This window comes from Apodemus sylvaticus, chromosome 2, assembly GCF_947179515.1.
Source record: "Apodemus sylvaticus chromosome 2, mApoSyl1.1, whole genome shotgun sequence".
NCBI lineage: Eukaryota > Metazoa > Chordata > Mammalia > Rodentia > Muridae > Apodemus > Apodemus sylvaticus.
Window position 1 is genome coordinate 41,642,864 of NC_067473.1, and position 20,594 is coordinate 41,663,457.

General features: G+C 39.6%; 1 protein-coding gene across 5 annotated transcripts in view; it reads left to right on the forward strand.

The window, feature by feature from the left end:
* Positions 1 to 20,594, forward strand: part of St7 (suppression of tumorigenicity 7) — a 243,136-nt gene that overhangs the window by 175,376 nt on the left and 47,166 nt on the right. For all 5 annotated transcript variants that reach the window (XM_052173273.1, XM_052173272.1, XM_052173274.1 and 2 more), the window contains one exon: positions 10,148 to 10,262. In XM_052173273.1, coding sequence (XP_052029233.1) covers positions 10,148 to 10,262 — 115 coding nt within the window. The remainder of the gene's footprint in view (positions 1 to 10,147; positions 10,263 to 20,594) is intronic.

The window sequence follows — 20,594 nt, forward strand, 5'->3', positions numbered from 1 at the left end:
GGATTTATTTAGAATGACTTGGCTTATAGAAAACAGGCCTCAACATTTATCATATGCTTTCATTCAAGCCTGACGTGGGAACTGGAGTCTTTCCTTAATGGGCAAATTATATCACCAAACCATTTTTGTACCTTATTTCTAAATAAATAAATAGAGATAGAGTATATTCTATATTGTATAACCAATATACCAGAGCTAAACAAATAGCATATCAGAAATTCAATATATCCATGCCAATATTGTATAAGGATGACGGCTTCATACTTGGCTGAAGTGTGTGCTGGGAGTGATGTGTGTGTCCTGTGAACTAGATGCTGCTCTTCTGCTGATTAAACTGTGAGCTCGCCCAGAAGTTCCACTGCTTGTGAATGCAAACTCATATTTATATCTGATGCCAGGAAGTCATGCTCTTGATTTCTATAATATGCCTTCTCTCCAACAGTTAGTCCTTTTATTTTGAAGACAATGGGCTATGAGAACGAGTGGGGCTGTCAATATAGGTCTGGAAAAGATATAACATTTATAACACACTCAAAAAAAGTTTATTAACTAATTTTACCTAAGCCTCTCCCCAACCTCACCACTAAGAGTCAAATAGGGAAGGAACTTACACTATAGTACACTTACCACCAAAATACATTTCAGGATGAGTTAATATTGTATAGAGTTCCTCAGAGGACCTCTCTCAGTGAACTTACTTTCTCAAAGTAGGTAGAAAGTGACATTGGAATTATAGGTTGTGTTCATGTGTGATTATCAGGTATCAGATATCATTGTAAAGTTGGTGTACAGTTTACCAGACTATATAGGATCAAATTAATTCAGGAGGAAGTATTTATTCAGATACTTTTTTAAGGCAGCATCTCACTTTGTAGACCAGGCTGGCCTTTAATTCACAAAGATCTACCTGCCTCTGACTCCTAAGCACAAGGGACCGGATGTGTGTGCACCACACCTAACCGAGGCCCCCTCATGACATACTAGCAACACTTTAAGGAGCTACTGAATAAAATCCTCAATGTAAAGGAACAGTTTTCCATCATAAGTCAATTAGACAACAATAGATATGCTAAGGTGGGTGGGTAGAGGGCCATGAGACTCCAGCCCTAAACAAAGAACTACAGATAACGAAGGGCTGCTGAGCCCCAAGACATGCCAGTTAGCTATCCAGTAACAGATGGTCGGTCAGCCCTGAAAACGCACATGCAAGTAACATTACATGAACTGAATAAGTTGTATTTTGGAATCTGTATGTATATCCATATATGCGTATGACAACACCTAATGAAAACAAGAGGTTATGAACTTGAAAGAGAGCAAGCAGAGCTTATAGAAGGGTTTGGAGTGAGGAAAGGAAAGGGGGAAATAATGTAATTATATTAAAATCTGAAAAATAGAAAAGATTTAAAAATAATAACAAGCCAATTGGAATATAAGAAAACAAAATAAATCTAATGAAAATTAGCCCTTCAGGTTTTGAGAAGTTATATATGAAAAATATTGAACATCTTAAAGAAATTTATTGTACAGAAACATAAAGAGTAATATATAAAAATATGTCCCTACTTCCTGGAATTGTGTGGATTTTTCAGTTTATTTTAGTGATACTGTATTTTAGAGCACATTTTCCCATGCTATGCTTCTTTTACTCAAAACTGCTTGACTTTTCTTTCCATGGAGACGTGAGAGCACCGCTCATTCCTTCTCCCTGTCTGACAGGGTTTTGCCGTGTGAATAGGCATCCTCGCTCTGTCCAGTCCTGTGTTTCAGCGGGGTTTCCTGCTCCTTCCTGTAGTACACACTTCAGCTGGTGACCCCTCCAAGCTGGGGAACTGAGCTGGGGGGAAAGTGACCAGGTGTAGCGAAGGCCTTTTACATTGTCCTAAGGCAGTCTGCTAAGTCTGCCGTGGGTAAGCGGTGCTGGCCTTTTAAAGTATGATATCACTGAGAAATGCTTTTTAGAAAAACCTTTTGGGTTTTAAATTTTCTTCTTATTAACTAGGGTTTGGCAAATGAGAGCCTGTGGGCCACATCCAGCCTGTTACCTGCTTCTGTAAGGAAAGTTTTATGAGAACACAGGATTTCTTATTCATTTACATATTGTGCACAGCTGTTTTCAGGTTGTAAGTACTGAGGAGTTGCCATAGAGACTGTGTGTCTTGAAACACCTCCAATGGCCGCTCCCTGGCCCTTCTAGACATGTTGGCTTCTCCTGCTGTTAGTGTATTGCCTATTATCACATCTAATCCTTTTGTTCTTTCAAAATTATCTGTTATCAAGCCACATAAATCAAACGACTGCAGATGTCATAGAGAACAGGGTGTGAGGGGCTAGTGATGTTCTTTACATGGATGGCAGGGAACAAAGATGCCATGTGACATCTTCAGGTGACAGAAGAAAACCAAAACTCAGGTGGTTAACAATCTACATAAAATAAAGCAGGCAGGAGGTAGCAGGGGCTGGACATCAACTCAGGAACTACTCCAAAATAGTGGTGTCCCCCACCCCCACCCCATGAAAGGCTGTTTCCATAAATCCATGTAAATACAGTACAAAAAGAAATATAAGTATTGTTTCAGAAGCAAAGTGGTTCAGTTCTCCAGACTTGGCTGTCGTAAAACTGGAGATGTGATGTGTTGAAATTTGGACCTGGTACTGATGACTGGGTTTGAATCATAGTCCCGGCATGAACCTTGGCTGAATGCTTGTGTTTCCAGCCTCCGCTGGGCTGCAGTGAGCAGTGGTGGGAGGAGCTCCTCTGAAAAGTGAGGAGGGTGTCTGGAGGATCTCTGTGGGCTTCTCTGGCACTCGCTCTCTATGACTTTAGCTGTGGCTTTAGGAGGTGGCATTTGATCTGGGCTTTGGAGTGTGGGGTGATTTTGACAGGCTGCCTCGTAAATGAGGGAGAAAGGTATTCCAGGTGGTGCAAACAGTTTGAGCAAAAACACAGGGACTAGCAAGTGTAGAAGGAATTCCAGGAATGGTGTATACTGGTTCTGTCTGACAAGGCCGGGGCTTAACCTTGCAGAACACCAGAAAGCCAAATTCGATCTGGCACTGAACTGAGAAAAGCCCTCAAGCTGGGCTTAGGCTCTGGGAATTTCTTCTTGCAGTTGTTTAGTCCTAGATGTCCTGTAGTGACTAATTCCATGACTCTGTCCCAGGGATAGAGACCATACATCATCTCTCACAAATCTCAGCAGCTCTTAGTGTAAGAAACATGTTCAGTACATTGAGTCAAAGCTCACAGGGTCTGCTCGCAGCTCTCCCGGCTGGCGTGGAGGTAATGGGAGACTATAAACAGGACAAGAACGTGGTCAGGAAAGGCCTGACCCAGACCTGGGACATCATGACACAGTATGTCGCTTCACAAAGGAACTGCATTTTAAAAAGCTTTCCAGTCATGAAGTAAGCATGTGTCCATGCTGAGCCAGTCGCTGATTGAGAACATAGGAATAGGATGCTATCACTGCTCACAGGGAAGCTGGGACGAGGACTCTGTCCAGCCGAGCTGGAGGACGAGAGGGAAGGAGTTGGTCAGATTGGCTAGGGGCAGAGGGAGGTGCTCAGGGAAGGGGGCAGGAGACAAAAGTGTCTGAAAGGAACGGAAAGCCCTCTCTGATGGGAACTAGAGTTTAATAAGAAGCCAGTACTCCTTTCTTACACTTATTGTAAGTAATCAGTGTGTGTATCTATGTATATTCACAGATGCCAGGGACAACTTTGTAGAGTCAGTTCTTTCTACTGTCATGTGGATTCCTGAGAGAGAGAGCCCAGGTGGTGAGGTTTGTGTGTCAAGCCCTTTCTTTTCTCACACAGCCATCTTGCTGGCTGTGACTAGCCAGTATTACTAAAAGTGATTGATTCTCCTCTTAACTCTCTCATATATATATATATATGTATATGTATATGTATATGTATATGTATGTATATGTATGTGTATATATGTATGTGTGTGTGTATATATATATATATGTATATATATATATACCTTTAAAAATATTAGAATCCATAAATAACCCAGGCTGAAATACTGTCCACCTTGAGGGCTCTGGACGTGGTTAGCTATATGAGAAAAGGTCCCTTCTATTGGGGTTTCAGCAACTATGTCTGATGTCTCCTTACAGAGACCCAGTCACCAGTCTGGGTGTTGAGGTGTTTTTGACATCCTTGGAGCATTTAAGCAAGAGAGTTTGGGCCAATTCTCATGTTGTATTGACTGCAGGACTTGGAGCCTCAAGAAGAGGTTCCTATAAGTGAGTTTTGATACCTCCAGGGAGGGCTCAGTGGACACCAAAAAAAAAAAAAAAAAAAAAAAAAAAAAAAAAAAAAGAAAAGAAAGAAAAATCACCTTTAATCTCAGCAATTAGAAATAACTTTACTTTAGTATGTTCCTGTGTTTATACAGGAGCATAGTTATACAAGGGCACATAATAAATGCATGATTTTATTACACAATATAGTTTTCTCATCTTTTATCTGATGTAACGGTGTATGCTAACATTTCCCAGGTCATGCTGCTAAAAATTCTTTGATAACTTTAAGTTTTTCCATTAAAATATAGTTATATCACTTCTTCCCTTTCCTTCCCTTTCCTTTCTTCAACCCCACCCACTTCCTCTCAAGTTTATGGTCTCATTTTCTCTGATTATTATTGTTATACACACACACACAGAGACATACACACAAACACACACACACACACACACGTATGCATATGATGTGTATATATACAACCTGCTGAGTTCATTTAGTATTGTTGTATGCCTATGATTTCAGGGCCATCCACTTGGTATTGGATGAAGTGACTCATCCCTAGGAATGACCAGTTCTCCTTCTCAGCAGTCATTAGTTGCCTGTAGTCTTTGTCTAAGAGTGGGCCTCAGTGAGATGTCCTTACTTTTTAGCATATCTGTTAACATTGTCTGTGTCCAGGCCTGGTTTAGGCAGTCATATTGTTGTATCATTAGTTTAGCTTTCAAAGCTGTTATTTCTAGGACACACAACCACAGCCAACTCTTTGGAAGCCTCTTATATGAGGTTCTCTGAGCCTTGGGTGCAGAACTTGTGTTGTAGATGTATCAACTGGGACTAGGTTCTTGAAGAACATTTGAGCTCTCCATTAGGATAAATTGTACTTATATGTGGTGGTCTCTGTTTGTTGTACAGAGAAGCTTTGTGATGAAGGGGGAAGCATGTAAGTATTAAGTAAGTTTTAGAATGCAGTTAGGAGTTATGCTGGTATAGGAAAGTGGTGGTAAAAAGTTCTCTATTCAGCTATGAAATTTGATAAAGAGATGGAACTAGAACATATTACATTGAGTGAGGCAACCCAGACCCAGAAAGACAAACACAGTTCAGAATTCCAAATCTTCAGATGTGAGTATATAAGCTGAATTAACCACAGAAATCGGGAAAGCAAAAAGGAACCATATGAATGGGAGGTTAGAGACAGGAACAAGGGGATACAGGTAATATATATGAGGGAACTGGGAAAAATGGGAGGGGAACATTGGGGAAGAAGAAGAGCAGTCAATACAAAAGGAGGAGGGACAAATAATATTAAGGATGTTTGATGAAACCTCAAGGAATCACATTACGTTATAGTTACCTAAAATTATCTGTAATATTATATATATATACACACACAAATATGATATGTGTGTATATATCTTAAATAAAGTTATTCCAATTGAGGTAACAATGCTCTCTACAACAACCTTAGACCATACAACAAAACCCCAATACCAGGCACAAGAACCTCCATTTGAGTTGTTGATCATAGTAGGTGTTACCCTTGGCTGACTTTCAGAGATTCAGGATAAATGTGCTTCTATTGCTGAAGACATTGCACACTTCAGACTTAGAAGATTTGAGCTGGATATAAGCTAAAAGGTTTGTCTAGCATTCATAATACCAGAAGGTATTATGCATCCTACCAAGGGAGGAGCACAGTCAGTAGTCCCAACCAGCTGCCATGCCTATGAACCAAAACAATGACCAATATGCCAACATAGCTCTAAAGGTGCAGGGGGTCAAGATCACTCTTATCTTGACAGTAACCAACAACTGTCTAAGTGTACTTAAGGCCCAGCTTAACTGGAGGGAGGTTAGACCTGGTACAAGAAATGTAGCCAGCTCCCTGGGTCATGGATCTTGGAGAAAAGCTTTTAAAGATATTTTTATTAATTTTCTGAGAATTTCATTAAATGTACTTTGATCATAGTCGCTCCCTATGGGAGCTCCACTGCACTGGGTACTGCAGTGGGAATGACCTGCCAGGGGATATTCCCTTAAAGAAAACTGGCTCGCCCCTTTCCCTAGAAGCCATCAAACCATTCTTAACTATTAGGGGCGAAAGCTCATGAACCTTCTCACTCCAGGTAAGAATGTTGACTGGCTTGATCTCAAGGCCACACAGCTTCTGTGAGTTCACAGGTCCAGCAGACTTGTTACGTCCAGAGGACATTCATTCCAGCCCTCCTCTACCACTAACACCTACGGTTTCCCACCTCTTCTTCCAATGTGTGTGTGTGTGTGTGTGTGTGTGTGTGTGTGTGTATGTGTGTGTGTGTGTGATATAGATGTCCAATTTGTGATTGAGCACACCATTGACATGTATCTCAGCACTTTGATCAGTTCTGCATTTCTAAATTAAACTGCAATCCATCATACAAAGAAACTTCTCTGATGAGGGCCGACGACTGTGGGTGTAGAAACACAAAATACAAATTTAGATAACAGTTTACTAGTGTTTCTCTTTGGCTGGATGGTGATTGCAGGTTGCCCCCCCCCAGGGATCTATCTGTAAGCTTCCCAACCAGGAGTTCTTGGCTATACGTATAGTCCATGCTATGTTTCCTCCTGTGGGGCACCTATTACATCTGATGGGGAAAAGGTGGGGGGAGGTTACACTCATACATTCATACCACTACTCTGCCCATGGGCATATCTTGCCAAAGTGGCTTTTTGTTGTAGTTTACAGGGTTCACAGCTGGTAAGGTGGCTTTCCCCTTCTTCCCCCAGGAGCCTAGATAGCACCTTCCAGTACTGTAAAAATGAGCACAGAGTAAGTTTCTAGATCAGAATCAGTTTGTTCTCTCCATGTCCTGTGACCATAGTGTATGCTGTTTTCACCAATGGGGATTTACCTTCAAAGAGAACTTAACTTCTAATAACTACACATAACAGACAAAAGACAATGATATTTACTATATGCAATGTTTTATAATGGGTTACATTTAAGGTGCTTGCATTTTTCTTTACTGTCACATGTAATGTGATAAATAGCTTCTTTGTAAATTTGGATCTGCATCTGACTGGTGTTTTGGAGATACAGATAGTCATGTCAATGATCTGGTGGAATTGTCTAGACATATAGGGTCATGAAGGATAATCTTAATATATATTTGAAAAAAGTTACAACAGGCTTGTAGAGGTTGAGTCAGAAAGAGGTAATGTTAAGGTAAAAATAGTGGCATACTATAGCTCAAAATATGAGTATAAGTAAAATTCGGACATCAAGCTCAAAAAGACACTGGGCTTATTTTTCAGTCTAACACCGTCCCTCTGAGCTATTTCAGCAGAGGAGATTGTACCTACTCTTAATGCATTTGTTTTCTTAACAGCTTTGTGAGAATGTGAATGCTATCTATACATTTTACATATTAAAGGCATCTGGAACCTGTAAGGTGTCAGTAGTGGTAGGGACAAGATATTAATGAGATACTGATGGTATGCTCCGATATAGGAGTTATCAAGAGTGAGGAATAGATTTGATAGGGTGGTCTAGGAAAGGGAGGCTTTCAGTTGAACATTAGGTGTGTTACTTTATGGTCACAAGGTAAAACTGTCAGGATGACGGTTTCTAAATTGATCTTACCTCTGAGGTGAGAAGGCAGAGCAGGTGTTTGCATGTGGGAGCTCTTCACATGGAGAGGGTAACACTGAGACCCTAGACCCTGAAGTGATTTTCAGGTTCTCATGGGTATTTGTCTCCTTGGGTTTTATTGAGAGTCCATATTCAAGCTTTAGCAACTAATATTTGGGATTACATTTTAAAATTACATAATATGATGTGTATCCTTGAAATTTGATTATTACTTGAAAAATAGGTCAAAAGTGATAAATGTTTAAATGTTACAGTTCAGCAAATGTCTTTATTATGTTGCCAGCTGCTTCATGACAGAGAACTTAAGTTCTAACAAGCTTTAATTAGAAAAAAAGTGAAAAAAATCAAAGTTATGATGTCAGCCAAAACCAAAGTGAACCAGAACAAGAAATACTTTTATTAGTTACAGAACATCCACAGCATGTGGGTTGTCTCATCGGCTTCCTTTAATAGCAATGGAAATATTGCAGACCTATTTCTGGGAGTTCAGACCGTGGGTCTTTTGGACACAGAATGATTTTGATAGGTGTTTTTAGTAGTAAAACGATGTTCTTTGGGTTTGGAAAAAAAACTAAATAAACTAAAAAAAATGTCCTAAATGAGTCATGGCTTTAAAAAAACAAAAATGATATTGAAAATATTCATAACAAAATAAGTAGTCAACACCATGCATCTGTTTGTTTCCTTTTTAGTGGTAAATTAGCCTATTAGGGTTACTATGATGAAACACCTTGACCAAAAGCAGGTTGGAAAAAAAGGATTTGACTTATACTTCCACATCGTAGTTCATCACTGAAGGAAGTCAGGACAAGAACTCAAGCAGGGCTGGAACTTGGAAGGAGGGGCTGATGCAGGGACCATGGAGGGCTGCTGCTTACTAGCTTGTTCCCCATGGCTTACTCAACCAGCTTTCTTATAGAACCCACAATTACCTGTTCACTGTCCCCACCTATAGTGGGCTGGGCCCTCCCACATCAGTCACTAAGAAAATGACCTACAGGCTTGCTAAAACTAGTTCTTACTGAAGTAGTTCTCAATTGAGACTCCTGTCCAGTGACTTTGGCTTGTGACAAGTTGTCATAAAACTAGCTAGCACACCTATACTTTATTATTACTTATCTCAGCATAGTTTCTACCATGAATATTGACATAAAAGATTTATAAACGTTTTAGAGGTTATCATATTATTATTGAAAGTAGTTGTTCATGTAGAAGATTAAATAGATCAGTGGTTCTCAACCTTCCTAATGCTGCAACCCTTTAATATGGTCCCTTGTGTTGTGGTAACCACCAATCATAAAAATATTTTTGTTGCTACTTCATAACTATAATTTTGTTACTGTTATGAATCATAATGTAAATATCTAATATGTTGGAAATCTGACATGTGACCCCTGTGAAAGGGTCACTGAAGTAGACCATCACAAATACATGAATTTCCTTTATAAAAAATCTCGTCCTGTCCTTCAAGACACAATTTAATCCTCCTGTAAGAGAAAATGTACTAGGGAATTCTTGGACTGTCCTTTCTCCTTACTGCTCACTAAAGCTGACACTATGCCTTAGTCCCTTTGGGCCTGTCCTCTGTATTTAGTTGGGAAGCACTATGTGTTCCATTAATCTATACTTGGTATAGTCGCATCTCTTGCTCCTTGCCCTTTTACAGGACTTCATCCAGTTTGCCAGGTTCAAGCCATGGAATACCTTGCTGACGAGCCCAGCTGATGTCCACTGAGAAGGGAAGGGAAGGGAAGGAAAGAAAAGAAAAAACAGAAAACAAGATAGATACCAGATACTGATGTCTGGCCTCTACACATGTACACACACACACACACACACACACACACACACACTCACTCCATTCCCTTCCCTCCCCTCCCCTTCCTTTGCCCTTCCTTTCCTTTTTCTTTTGTTTTGAGATAGGGTTTCTCACTGAATGTCAAGCCTACTGATCCAGCTAAATTAGCTGCCAGCAAGCCCTAGGGATTCTCCTGCCATGACCTCTCCAGCACAGCATGGAGATTACAAGGCATGCTCTGGAGAGTTTTGTTTGTTTGTCTTTGTTTTTAATATGAGTTCAGGAGGTTGAACTCAAGTCCTTTAGATTATGAGTCAAGAATTTGCTGACTGAGCCTTTTCCCAGCCTCCAGAACAATTTCCTAAGATACTTGATTATAGTCATTATTTACTACACATATATGCTTTATTTCTAAAAGGCATTTATATTAATTATTCTCCTGGTCTCTTCTTTTCTAGTTAATGAAGGAGTTCCCCCTCCTAAGCATGTTCAATATCCATGAAAACCTTCTAGAAGCTCTTCTGGAACTCCAAGCTTATGCTGATGTTCAGGCAGTCTTAGCAAAGTATGATGGTAAGTCCTTGGGTATTTGTATGCATTTGAAAACTTCATTGTCCTTGACATATCCAGCAATTAGATAGGAAAGACAATTGCGAGTAGGGCTTTGATATTACTCTAAGAACTGCAGCCTATAGTGTTCCTATAGTGTTCCTATAGTGTTCCTATAGTGTTCCTATAGTGTTCCTATAGTGTTCCTATAGTGCTCCTATAGTGTTCCTATAGTGTTCCTATAGTGCTCCTATCGTGTTCCTATAGTGTTCCTATAGTGTTCCTATAGTGTTCCTATAGTGTTCCTATAGTGCTCCTATAGTGTTCCTATAGTGCTCCTATGATCATTCTCCAGCACCTTCAGGTTAGTGCTTACCCAGGTGGAACATTATGTAGTTTGTGCTCCCTTCTTTCCTGAACTTGGCACACCCTGTTCCTGCTCTCCCCACAGCTGTGTGTCTCTGCTCGATTCCCTCCTGATCAAGAGATACCCCATGCTGGATTGAGCAGCACCAAATCTTCCCATGATACCTTGCAAGTTGACTGTGGTCACCTTGTTGATATTCTAGATCAATATAGAACAACCAATTGCCTTGGCACAGATGACAGTGTAGCAAATGTTTGGAGAACAAGTTCTGTTCCCTTTCCTGGGTGTCTTCCTTAATAAGAGACTGTCCCCATTTCTTCATGTGGTGTCGTTGAAGGCCCTTCACCAGTGCGCTCACTTCCTCATAAGCGTTTTCCATCTTCTACTTTCCTTGTTACCAATGAGTCTGGTGAATAAGCTTGTAGAATCTAGAAAATCTAAAACTATTCTCTGTGCAGTGATATCTATGCATTTAGTATTTGATTGATAATACAAAAGTTATATACATAATTTCCTGCTAGGCTTAAACTCTATAAACTCCACATTCTTCTGATTTATTTCAATAATTCTCTCCATAGAATGTGTTTACTTATAGATTTGATATTGTGGCATAGTTACTTAGTATAACATATTATGACATGTAGTATCATAATAATCTTTTTGCATTATAAACTATTATTTCTTCAGTAAGCCTCATTAGTCCATTTAAGTATTATTCAGGTCACAGATTTTCTGGAATTCTTCAAACATAGAGAACAAACTATATCATTTGGATTTTATTTTTGACATAAATCCTCCCTAAGGGATGGCGTTGTTATCCTCTGCTGTTAAGGAAACTGAGCTGCGGTGTGCCTGTTTTTGTTTGTTTTTCTCAAAGTCTTGTTCAGACTCAAGGAAAGTAAAAGCTTTTAGCCAAGGATGGCATCAGTTTGCCTGTGTAGATATGCATACCCTGTGTAACAAGATATACACTGTTTAGTATGGAGCTGATTTTAAAGTATTTGTGGAATACTTTAAAGTAAACAAACTGAAGCGTGTTTGGCCTTCACATCAGTTCATTTTTATTCTCTGTTTATTCTCTAGAACCTCACTGTTCACATGAAGCTTGGAGATGTAAGCTATACATCATTGTGGGCACAATGTTCATATATTGAACGCCTTTTAGTACCAAACAAGGTAGTCTCATGCCATGGCTCTACCGGGCAGTGCATTTTGCCCAATGCAAGGTTCTTGCTCAGTGCTGTTCTCTCTTTAGACGGCTAAGCCTTAAGAAGTAAGGCTTTAACTGAAAAAGCCTTGAGATCACAAGTCTCAAGACTCCTTTCATGAGGATCTCAGTTCATTACAGAAATCATCAGCCTTGTGTTATAAAACTGATTGCCAAGTAAAGAAATGAACTCACTTGGACTTATTCATTGTCTCAATGTATCCCATTGCACAGCCTCCATTTCTCAACGATCAAAAACTGATTTATTAAATTCTGATAACATATGTTCACATTACTTGTTACGACAGCCTGTCCCACCCTCCACTAAAACTTGGCTTGCACTTTGAAAAATTCCTTTATTTCAAATGGACATGCTCACCCTATCAAGGCCTGTGTTAAGTTTTGTTTATGTTGTGTACCTGGCAACAGAAATGATGTTCTTGTCCATTATTCATGGAAAAAGAGTCTCACTGGTGGCAGGACACAGTGTTGCTGAACTGCCTCATTAGAGGCCTTGAGGTCAGCAGTTGTCAATATAGTGCAGCTGACCTAATGCCCACTGAACTCTGCGGGGAGTTTGGTGCTGACTTGGCTCATGCTTGTGTCACTTACAGTAGAAATCTAATGAGCTGGCCACTGAAGTTACTATTCTTGAGGGTGAGCTGCAGCCGCTTAGGACTATAACAACATGTCTCCTGCTCCTTATCGCATCCCATGGTATGGTTCTGTGAAGTTCATCCCCGATGCTTTTCTTGAAGACCCAAAGGATCTTGACTGAGCTTGTAGTCCTTTATCTGGCCCTGTACAAGGACGTGAGTGCTCTGGAGCTCCTGGGGTAGACAGCTTATGGGGCGCCCTGTGTTGCCTTGACTCAGGCATCCTTATCTAAGTTGCTAGGGACAGCGTTTTGAATCGCAGCCCTCCATCCCTCTCATACAGTCACACCCAAAACAACAGGATTATGTTATCTCTGCAAGTCGGAATGTTCTGGTTGGGTGGCTGTTTCTGGGATGGTTTATGGGCACAGCAGTCCTTTATTGTTTGTTAAGTGGCTAAGTTTTATAAGTCATGTTCTGGGAAGTGATATGAAGGGATTAGGGATGCTTTTCTGACCTTTGTAAAAAGGATTTAGAAAAATGGCAAGAATGGAGAGGGGGAAAAACTGAGAAATAACATGCTTCGTTGGGAAAAGCAAGACAACATATATTCCCACTTGCCTAACAATTCTTTACTATTAGAAAAACGGAAGAAAATTTGACTTTGAAATTTTGAGTTTGAAAATTCTTGATATTTACAAATTCTTCTGACAGATCTTGTGAAAACTGTCTTTTCTAGGATTATAGATTAATTGGTCACACTTCCTTGTGATCCACACTCCAGTTTTGATTTTGTCACTGAACTAACATCTCATGCTTTGTTATTCTACAAATTTATCTAAAATCCGGATTGTCATTTCTAGGAATTCCATTTGTTTCCATTTTCAATTTCTTAACCACCAGAATGCCTTTCTCATAGTGACTAAAGTAACAGTAGCAGCAACAGCTAACACATTGGGTTCTTATAATATGTTGGTGCCAGACATTGTCTAAACTTTTATATATAACTACATGCTTGGTAGGTGCTATTGTTAGCTTCATTTAGTGCTATGCCATGTCTGAGAAGTATCTTGTTCACAGTAATCCCCGAACTATCAAAGCAAAGTCATGTAGCTATAAAAGAGATCAGCTGTAGACAATCTTTGTTTACATGATAGGAACATTCTAAGACATGGTGTCCACTCCAGGCCTATTCTCTTCACCAACATGTACTGCTGTCTGCTTTTGGTAGTATTTGTAACTTTAAAAAAATCAATATCATTTTTCAAATGTGTTATACACATTAGCTATATCTTCACAGAAACTCTGCAAGGAGATGGTTACTCCATTTCAGGAGATGTATAGACTGAGGTGCTGTGAATTTACATAACTTACAAACTCACACATTCCTAAACAGCTGCAGAGCTGGCATTCAAATCCATGTATGGTTAACTCTAAAGCTCATGTGTTTTCCGTAAATGTGAGTCTTGCTGCATTGATGGACTCTGCTTTTCATACAAAGGCATGAAATGTGTGGGCTGGGGCCATCGGGCAGTGTCTGCCATGTTAACTTGCCCTGTAATCATCCCTTAGGAAATAGGTATATTTAAATGTGCTTGCCTTTCTGATGCTATCTTCAAAATATGACATTTGATCTTCAAACTATTTAATTTTGTAACGAAAGGATTTGATATATAGCATTGATTTGATTTGAGATTTATCATATTTTTCCATCCATGTATTTGTTATATATGGAATATTTTCACTAATACAGGGTCATCAGAAACTTCTTTTAAAAGCATTGTAAAAGCTACTACAGTCTTTGGATCCACTTTCAAGAAAGTTTATAGGCTGTCTTGAGGCTAAAGGTTAAAAACTTTAGTTCTAAAGCTTAAGATGGTAGAGAGGGAAATAATCCATATATCTGATTCATTATAATCTGTGCATTTCAATTTTAAAATACTCTCACCACACCAATGAATGTGCCTCTGCTCAATACATAGTATACTTAGAAACACTTACATCTTCTGTTTTTAGTTAATAATCCCTAAGATTTCAAAAAGCATCAAGGGCGGAGAACTTAACATTCTAAGCCTCCATTCCTTCTGTGGAAATGGAATCAAGGCTTAGAAAGTTCAGCAACTTGCTTAAGAGAACACAGCAGGTAATTGGTTAGGGAAGTGCCATTCATGCTTGGTATTGAGGGCTATGAGACATAGAGGAGGAGGGGAGAGACTATTAGCTGTTTTGTAGAGCCTAGCTTGCTGTTCCTCAGTTTTTCTAGCCTTTGTCAATCTTATATAAATAGAAAGCTGTGTATTAAGTGTCAGCTGAAATATGAACGTAAGAGCCAGTTCTGTTTCCCCACAACGCCAGTGTTTCCCTACCCATTATGGAAATTGATCATAGAAATAATAGAAATATATAGAAATATTTGATTACAAAAACAGAATTTCTTAGGTTCACCTGAAATTAATTCTTAAAATGTTGGCGAAGCTGAAAACAGAAACGTTGAATTTTGACTCCTGATACAAAGACAAAGCATTCCTTTGGATCCAGTGTTTGTTGCTTTTCTCTTCGGTATGAGAACAATGTATTTTGGAGCACAGCTTCAGTCTGCCATGAGGGAAGGGTGCAGCTGTTGGTCTGTAGAGGTTCACGTTCGATGCTTCCATTCCTTACATCTGGGGAAGCAAGAAGGAAAAAGTGTGGACTGAAAATGGAGCTGGGCCATCACTATCAAAACCCACCACTGGTGCCCTGTGTCTAGCAAGCAGGCCCCATGCACTAACGCAGGGGGTCTAAAGCCTCCCCTGAACAATACTAGCTAGAGACTTAAGTGTTTAAACACATGAGCTTGTGGGGAACATTTCACACTCAAAGTATAACAGAGCTCCTCCAGCCTTGTAGCAGTGTGCACAAACAGAAACACAGACACAAGCTCTTTTGGATATTTACACTATTAACTTTCTACTGGTGGCTCTATGTTTAGGGACATAAAGTTTCCTATAAGGAACAGCTGCTTTTTGTTTTGTTTTGTTTTTTAGTCAAAGATGTATAAACTCAACAATTACATCAAGACAATTTGCTGGTAGGTAACATTGACCCCATGGTAAGTTAGCATTGTTTCCTGTCAGCTGGTAATCTACAAAGGGCATACCCCCAAACAGTGTATGATTCTAATGTAGAAGGAATGCTTTCATTTCAACAGATTGAAAACAGAAGCTATAAAGAAGTCTTTCTGTGTTGAGACTTCAGCTAACAAGCTTTGTACCGGCCCTTTTACTGTTGGGCTGTTTATTGTCCAAGCCTTTGTAACCAGCTCACACTAGTTTCTGTGAAATGGACACTGGGCACCCTGCATTGATCCTTAGTTTGTTTTCTGTTTGCCTTTGAAGAAACCAGGAATAGAAGGTATTTGAGGAGTCAGAAGGACCAGTGACTAAGATCTATATTCATCATAATCAGATTATTCAGACTTTCAAAATAGTGCATCTCAGCCAAGTAGGAACGCAAGTTTTGACACTCTAGGCACATGCAGCTTCTAAAACGTTCACCACAAAATTAGGCTGCTTCAGCAAATGAAGATTTGAAGGGTTGCCAGTCCCTTTCAATGATTCTAATCCTAGTCCAGCTCCATTTCCTGGGGTAGCTGCTATGGAAATGATCAAGTATGTTAGGCAAGTGATTAAAGAGAGTTTTAGTGGAAAAGATGGGCCAATGAAGCAGTTAGTTCTTGAGACAAGAAGATAATCCTTACCACTGATACCATAAGCTGTGGCTTCAGGCTCATAAGTATGAATCACTGTGAAGCTTTGTTGAACTTTGGACTAGGTGCCCTCCTGATTCGGACCCCAGAGATCAGCTGCCAAGAAGTGTAGGCCTTGAGATCACGAATGATAAGCTGTCAGGTATGGGATATGTGTGGAGTAAGCAAGAGTTCTGATAATGGATGTCATTTCAACAAGGACTGCATGCATGAGGAACTTCTGTCTCTGATGATGGAGAAGACAGTACATAAGCGCATACATCTGTAATGCACATAGTTGGCACACTCACAAACCCCTTAAATTTATGTTGGCTTTGGTAATCCTTATTGCCCAGTTATCATAATTTACCAAGGTAACATTCCTCCCTAGCCAGCCATTACCATCACTGAAACTGCCGTGTTTGGCTCCAAAGCACCAGCCACAGAAGGGCCCTTTGACAGACCTTCTGGGGTAATCCAGTCCAAAAGTTGCAAATCACATCTGGTGTTTGGCTTTGCAGCATAAGATGAATTTTTCTGGGTGTAGCTGAATGCATGTTCCTTGCTCTTCCCCCCGCCCAGAATTACTAAGGCCATGTAGAATTTCCCGATTGAATCATTCAAATCCCAGACGGCACATTTTTTTGAGTTTTTTTGTATATCAATCCTTTTTATTTCTTCAGTGAATTTTCCTCTTTGGTTGAAAGGGGACCTTGGATTAGCTTTCTTGGAGGTGGGGCAAAAAGACCTCACACTGCCTGGAACTAACAACAAGAGAGTTTAAGGGTAGGTTTCTATACTGCTGTTGTTTCCCTCATATGATGACTAAGAGTAAGTGTAGAATGTTTCCTGAGTATGTCGGCAAGGGTGAGAGCATCCTACAACAGGCACACAGAGCATTCTACAGTCCACAAGCGGCTGTGAAAGTGAGATGGGCAGGTGTCTTTGTTCTTTCCTTTTCTCATGTCTGTTTGTTTGGTTCATGGTTGCAGAAGAGTTTGTGCGAGCGGCCTTTGTTGGGTTAATGTGAATGTCCAGTGTGTCTGATAGAGGCGATGCCAGTTTGTTGCCTAAACAAGAAGAGGGGCACAGGATACCATGTCTGCACTGGGGACAGATGTGTTTTTTATTTGGAGGCTTCTATTCCAGAGTTTAAAAGGTTTGCATAATTGAGTATTCCTAAAAATTTCTAAAATACAAAGCTTTTTGAATTATGCTTAAAAGTTTTGAACTTGGAGCATAGATGTTCAACCTGGAGTTAGTACTAGATTTCAGAGAGTGATTAGGATAACTGCTTCAAATTATTCCATCAAATATGTATTAAAACATATTATATAGAAAATATTTTAGGCACATCTTTATTTAGGGCTTAAGGTGACCTATTCTGTGTAACTTTGTTTATACTCTAAGAATAGAAAGATGTTATACATATGTATGTGTATGTGCGTACACACACCATAAATGATATATTTAATGAAGGTGAATCAGTACTTGGTGCATTTATTTTAGACATACCACAAGCTGTGTAGAGAAATAATGTCTCTGAGAACAAGCTCTGTGTCCTGTTTTTCTTGGTCCCCTGTATAATGGAGTAATCATTTGGAACATCTGTTGTTAGTGAATGAATCAGAAATGGAAATGCCATTATGGGGTAGTGTTATTTGTGAGGTAGCTAGGGGTTTATTTATCTGCAAGATTCTACCCTTCAAAGAACCATAGATATGAGACTTGACCCCTGCTTGATCTGTCTCATGCAGAAGAACAGTAATGTTCTATTAAACCACATCTTGATCATTATCGTTGGTAGATGAACAAAAGAAAATGAGATCAAAGAGATTGGCCTCTTAAATTGTTTTATCTTATCTGGAATTTTGTTCCATGAATTTCTCAAGATTATTGTACTGAATTTTTGTTCTTATGAGCCCTTTATAACTTTGGAAAATTCAACTCATTCTCCCTAAAATGAGCTTCTTTTAGCAGGGCTCCAGTAAAGGGTCTAGGAGGAGGCAGAAGAGGTGCGGTTAGTCTTCCTGGCTTCAAGAGGAAAATTCATCTTTGCTTCATCCTCGTCTCCGCTTTCACTCTTTTCTCTACCATGCCTGTTTGCTTTCCACTGTTATTTCAACCAGGCATCTTGATGAGAGCACTAAAGTTGCCATACTTCCTGTTGGAACACTAGAGGCAAAGAATCGCAAGAAACACATTTTGAGAAATAATTCATTCATGGTTTTCTCTTAAAACTCCCATTAACACAAATTACTTTTGTCTTTCAGTAGGCAAATTAGATGTGGATATTGTTATCTAATGGTGCTAATGTCAAGAGATTTGAGATATGGATACATTAATTTAGATTAATTTAGATTACTTAGCAGATACTGACTACCAAGTATATTTCAGACATTGTGTTGTGTTGTGGTTACAAAGTGCTCAAAATACACAGCATTTACTTTCTATAGAACACCAATTGATGAAATATGGGAAGAAACACTGGAAGAAATAAGGACTGTGATAGTAGCTTTTAACCTAAGATGGCTGCACTACTCCATCCAGCAAGGAGAAGTGAGGAACTCCTCTTGGAGGAGGTGGTTTCTAAACTAATGTGGACAGTGAATGCACTTGTATTGAATTTTTGGAACATATGGAACATATGGAAGTTGTGAGGGGCATGGCCAGTATTGTTTTGTAGGATAATTTCTAATTTTTCATATTGCAAAGGGATAGACAAGGGGCACCACAGATGGCAGATGATACATGCAGTGAAATGCATAGGGAACAGACCTGAAAGCTTTGAGTTGGGCTGGGATTTTGTTCAAAAGTCAACCTTGAAGGAAACTACCATCTGCCCTCCTTGTGTAAAGAGCAGAATAATGGACTTACACTCTGCCCTTGCTTGACTCGAGGTTGGTCAAATAGGAAGGAATGGTCCATGTAGATTCGTGTGTTTCGATGCTTAGCTCAGTGTGTAGCACTTCAAAGGTGTGTCCTTGTTGGAGAAAGTATGTCACTGTGGGGGCAGGCTGAGAGGTTTCTTATGCTCAAGCTACATACACCCTGTGAGGCTCACAGTCTAGATCTGTTGCCTGTGGATTGAGATGTGGAACACTGAGTTCCTGCTCTCCATCATGTCTACCTGTACGTCACCGTGTTCTGCCTTCATGACAATGGACTAACCCTCTGAAATTATAAACCAGCCCCAATGAAATATTGTCCTTTATAAGAGTTACTGTAGTCATGGTGTCTCTTCACAGCAATAAAACCAAACCAAGACAGGAAATGAACATTTTTTTTCCAAAGCTCTTAGACATGAGAGTGAAATCCTCTAACAAGAACTGACGTTCTTTCTTTTCTTTTCTTTTCTTTTCTTTTTTCTTTTCTTTTTTCTTTTCTTTTCTTTTTTCTTTTCTTTTCTTTCTTTCCTTTCTTTTCTTTCTTTCTTCCTTTCTTTCTTTCTTTCTTTCTTTCTTTCTTTCTTTCTTTCTTTCTTTCTTTCTTTCTTTTCTTTCTTTCTTTCTTTCTTTTCTTTCCTTTCTTTAATTTCTTTCCTTTCTTTAATTTCTTTCCTTTCTTTTCTTTCCTTTCTTTTCCTTTCCTTTCCTTTCTTTTCTTTTCTTTTCTTTTCTTTCTTTTCTTTTCCTTTCTTTCTTTCTTTCTTTCTTTCTTTCTTTCTTTCTTTCTTTCTTTCTTTCTTTCTTTCTTTCTTTCTTTCTTTCTTTCTTTCCTTTTTCAGTTTTTTGAGACAGGGTTTCTCTGTATAGTCCTGGCTGTCCTAGAACTCACTCTGTAGACCAGGCTGGCCTCGTCTACAGAATTCAGAAATACACCTGCTTCTGCTTTCCAAGTGCTGGCATTAAAGGCATGAGCCACCACTGCCTAGCCCAAGCAGACTTTCTGATACTATGGTTGAGCACCATTTGATCCCCAGGGGCATTTGGAGGCCTTTGTAAACATCAATTGCAGTCTCTGGGAAGTGGGATTTGTTTCTTGTTTAGACTAGTGGCAGCCCCAGTGTAGACAGTCTCTAATGGCTTCCAGGTGAGCAGATCTTCCGATTGTTAGCTAGTGTACATTTGCTCTCTTCTGATCACCCAACCATAGCAAACTGTCTATAAAGATAGTTGCAACTGTAGATACTCCTTCAGGAAGTGCGCCTGTGGCACAAGGAGCTGCTCGGCCATACCTGTCTATCAACAGCTGCCTGGTTTTGCTAGGCCATGTGACAACACAAGGATAAACACAGGGTTGGGGAGACAACAGGTAAACACCCCAAAGGCTGAACTTGTGACAGTGAAATGCATGCTATGAATCCGTGGGGAGTTCTGTGAGTTCTGTCTGTTAATCAAACCCTCTGATATACTGGTACCTTGGTGGCACTCCAGTTACTGCAAAAGGAGTCAAAACACAGGAGTGATATTCTATTTCATCAAAAATCCAGTTTGTAAATGACCTTAATCATAAGTTA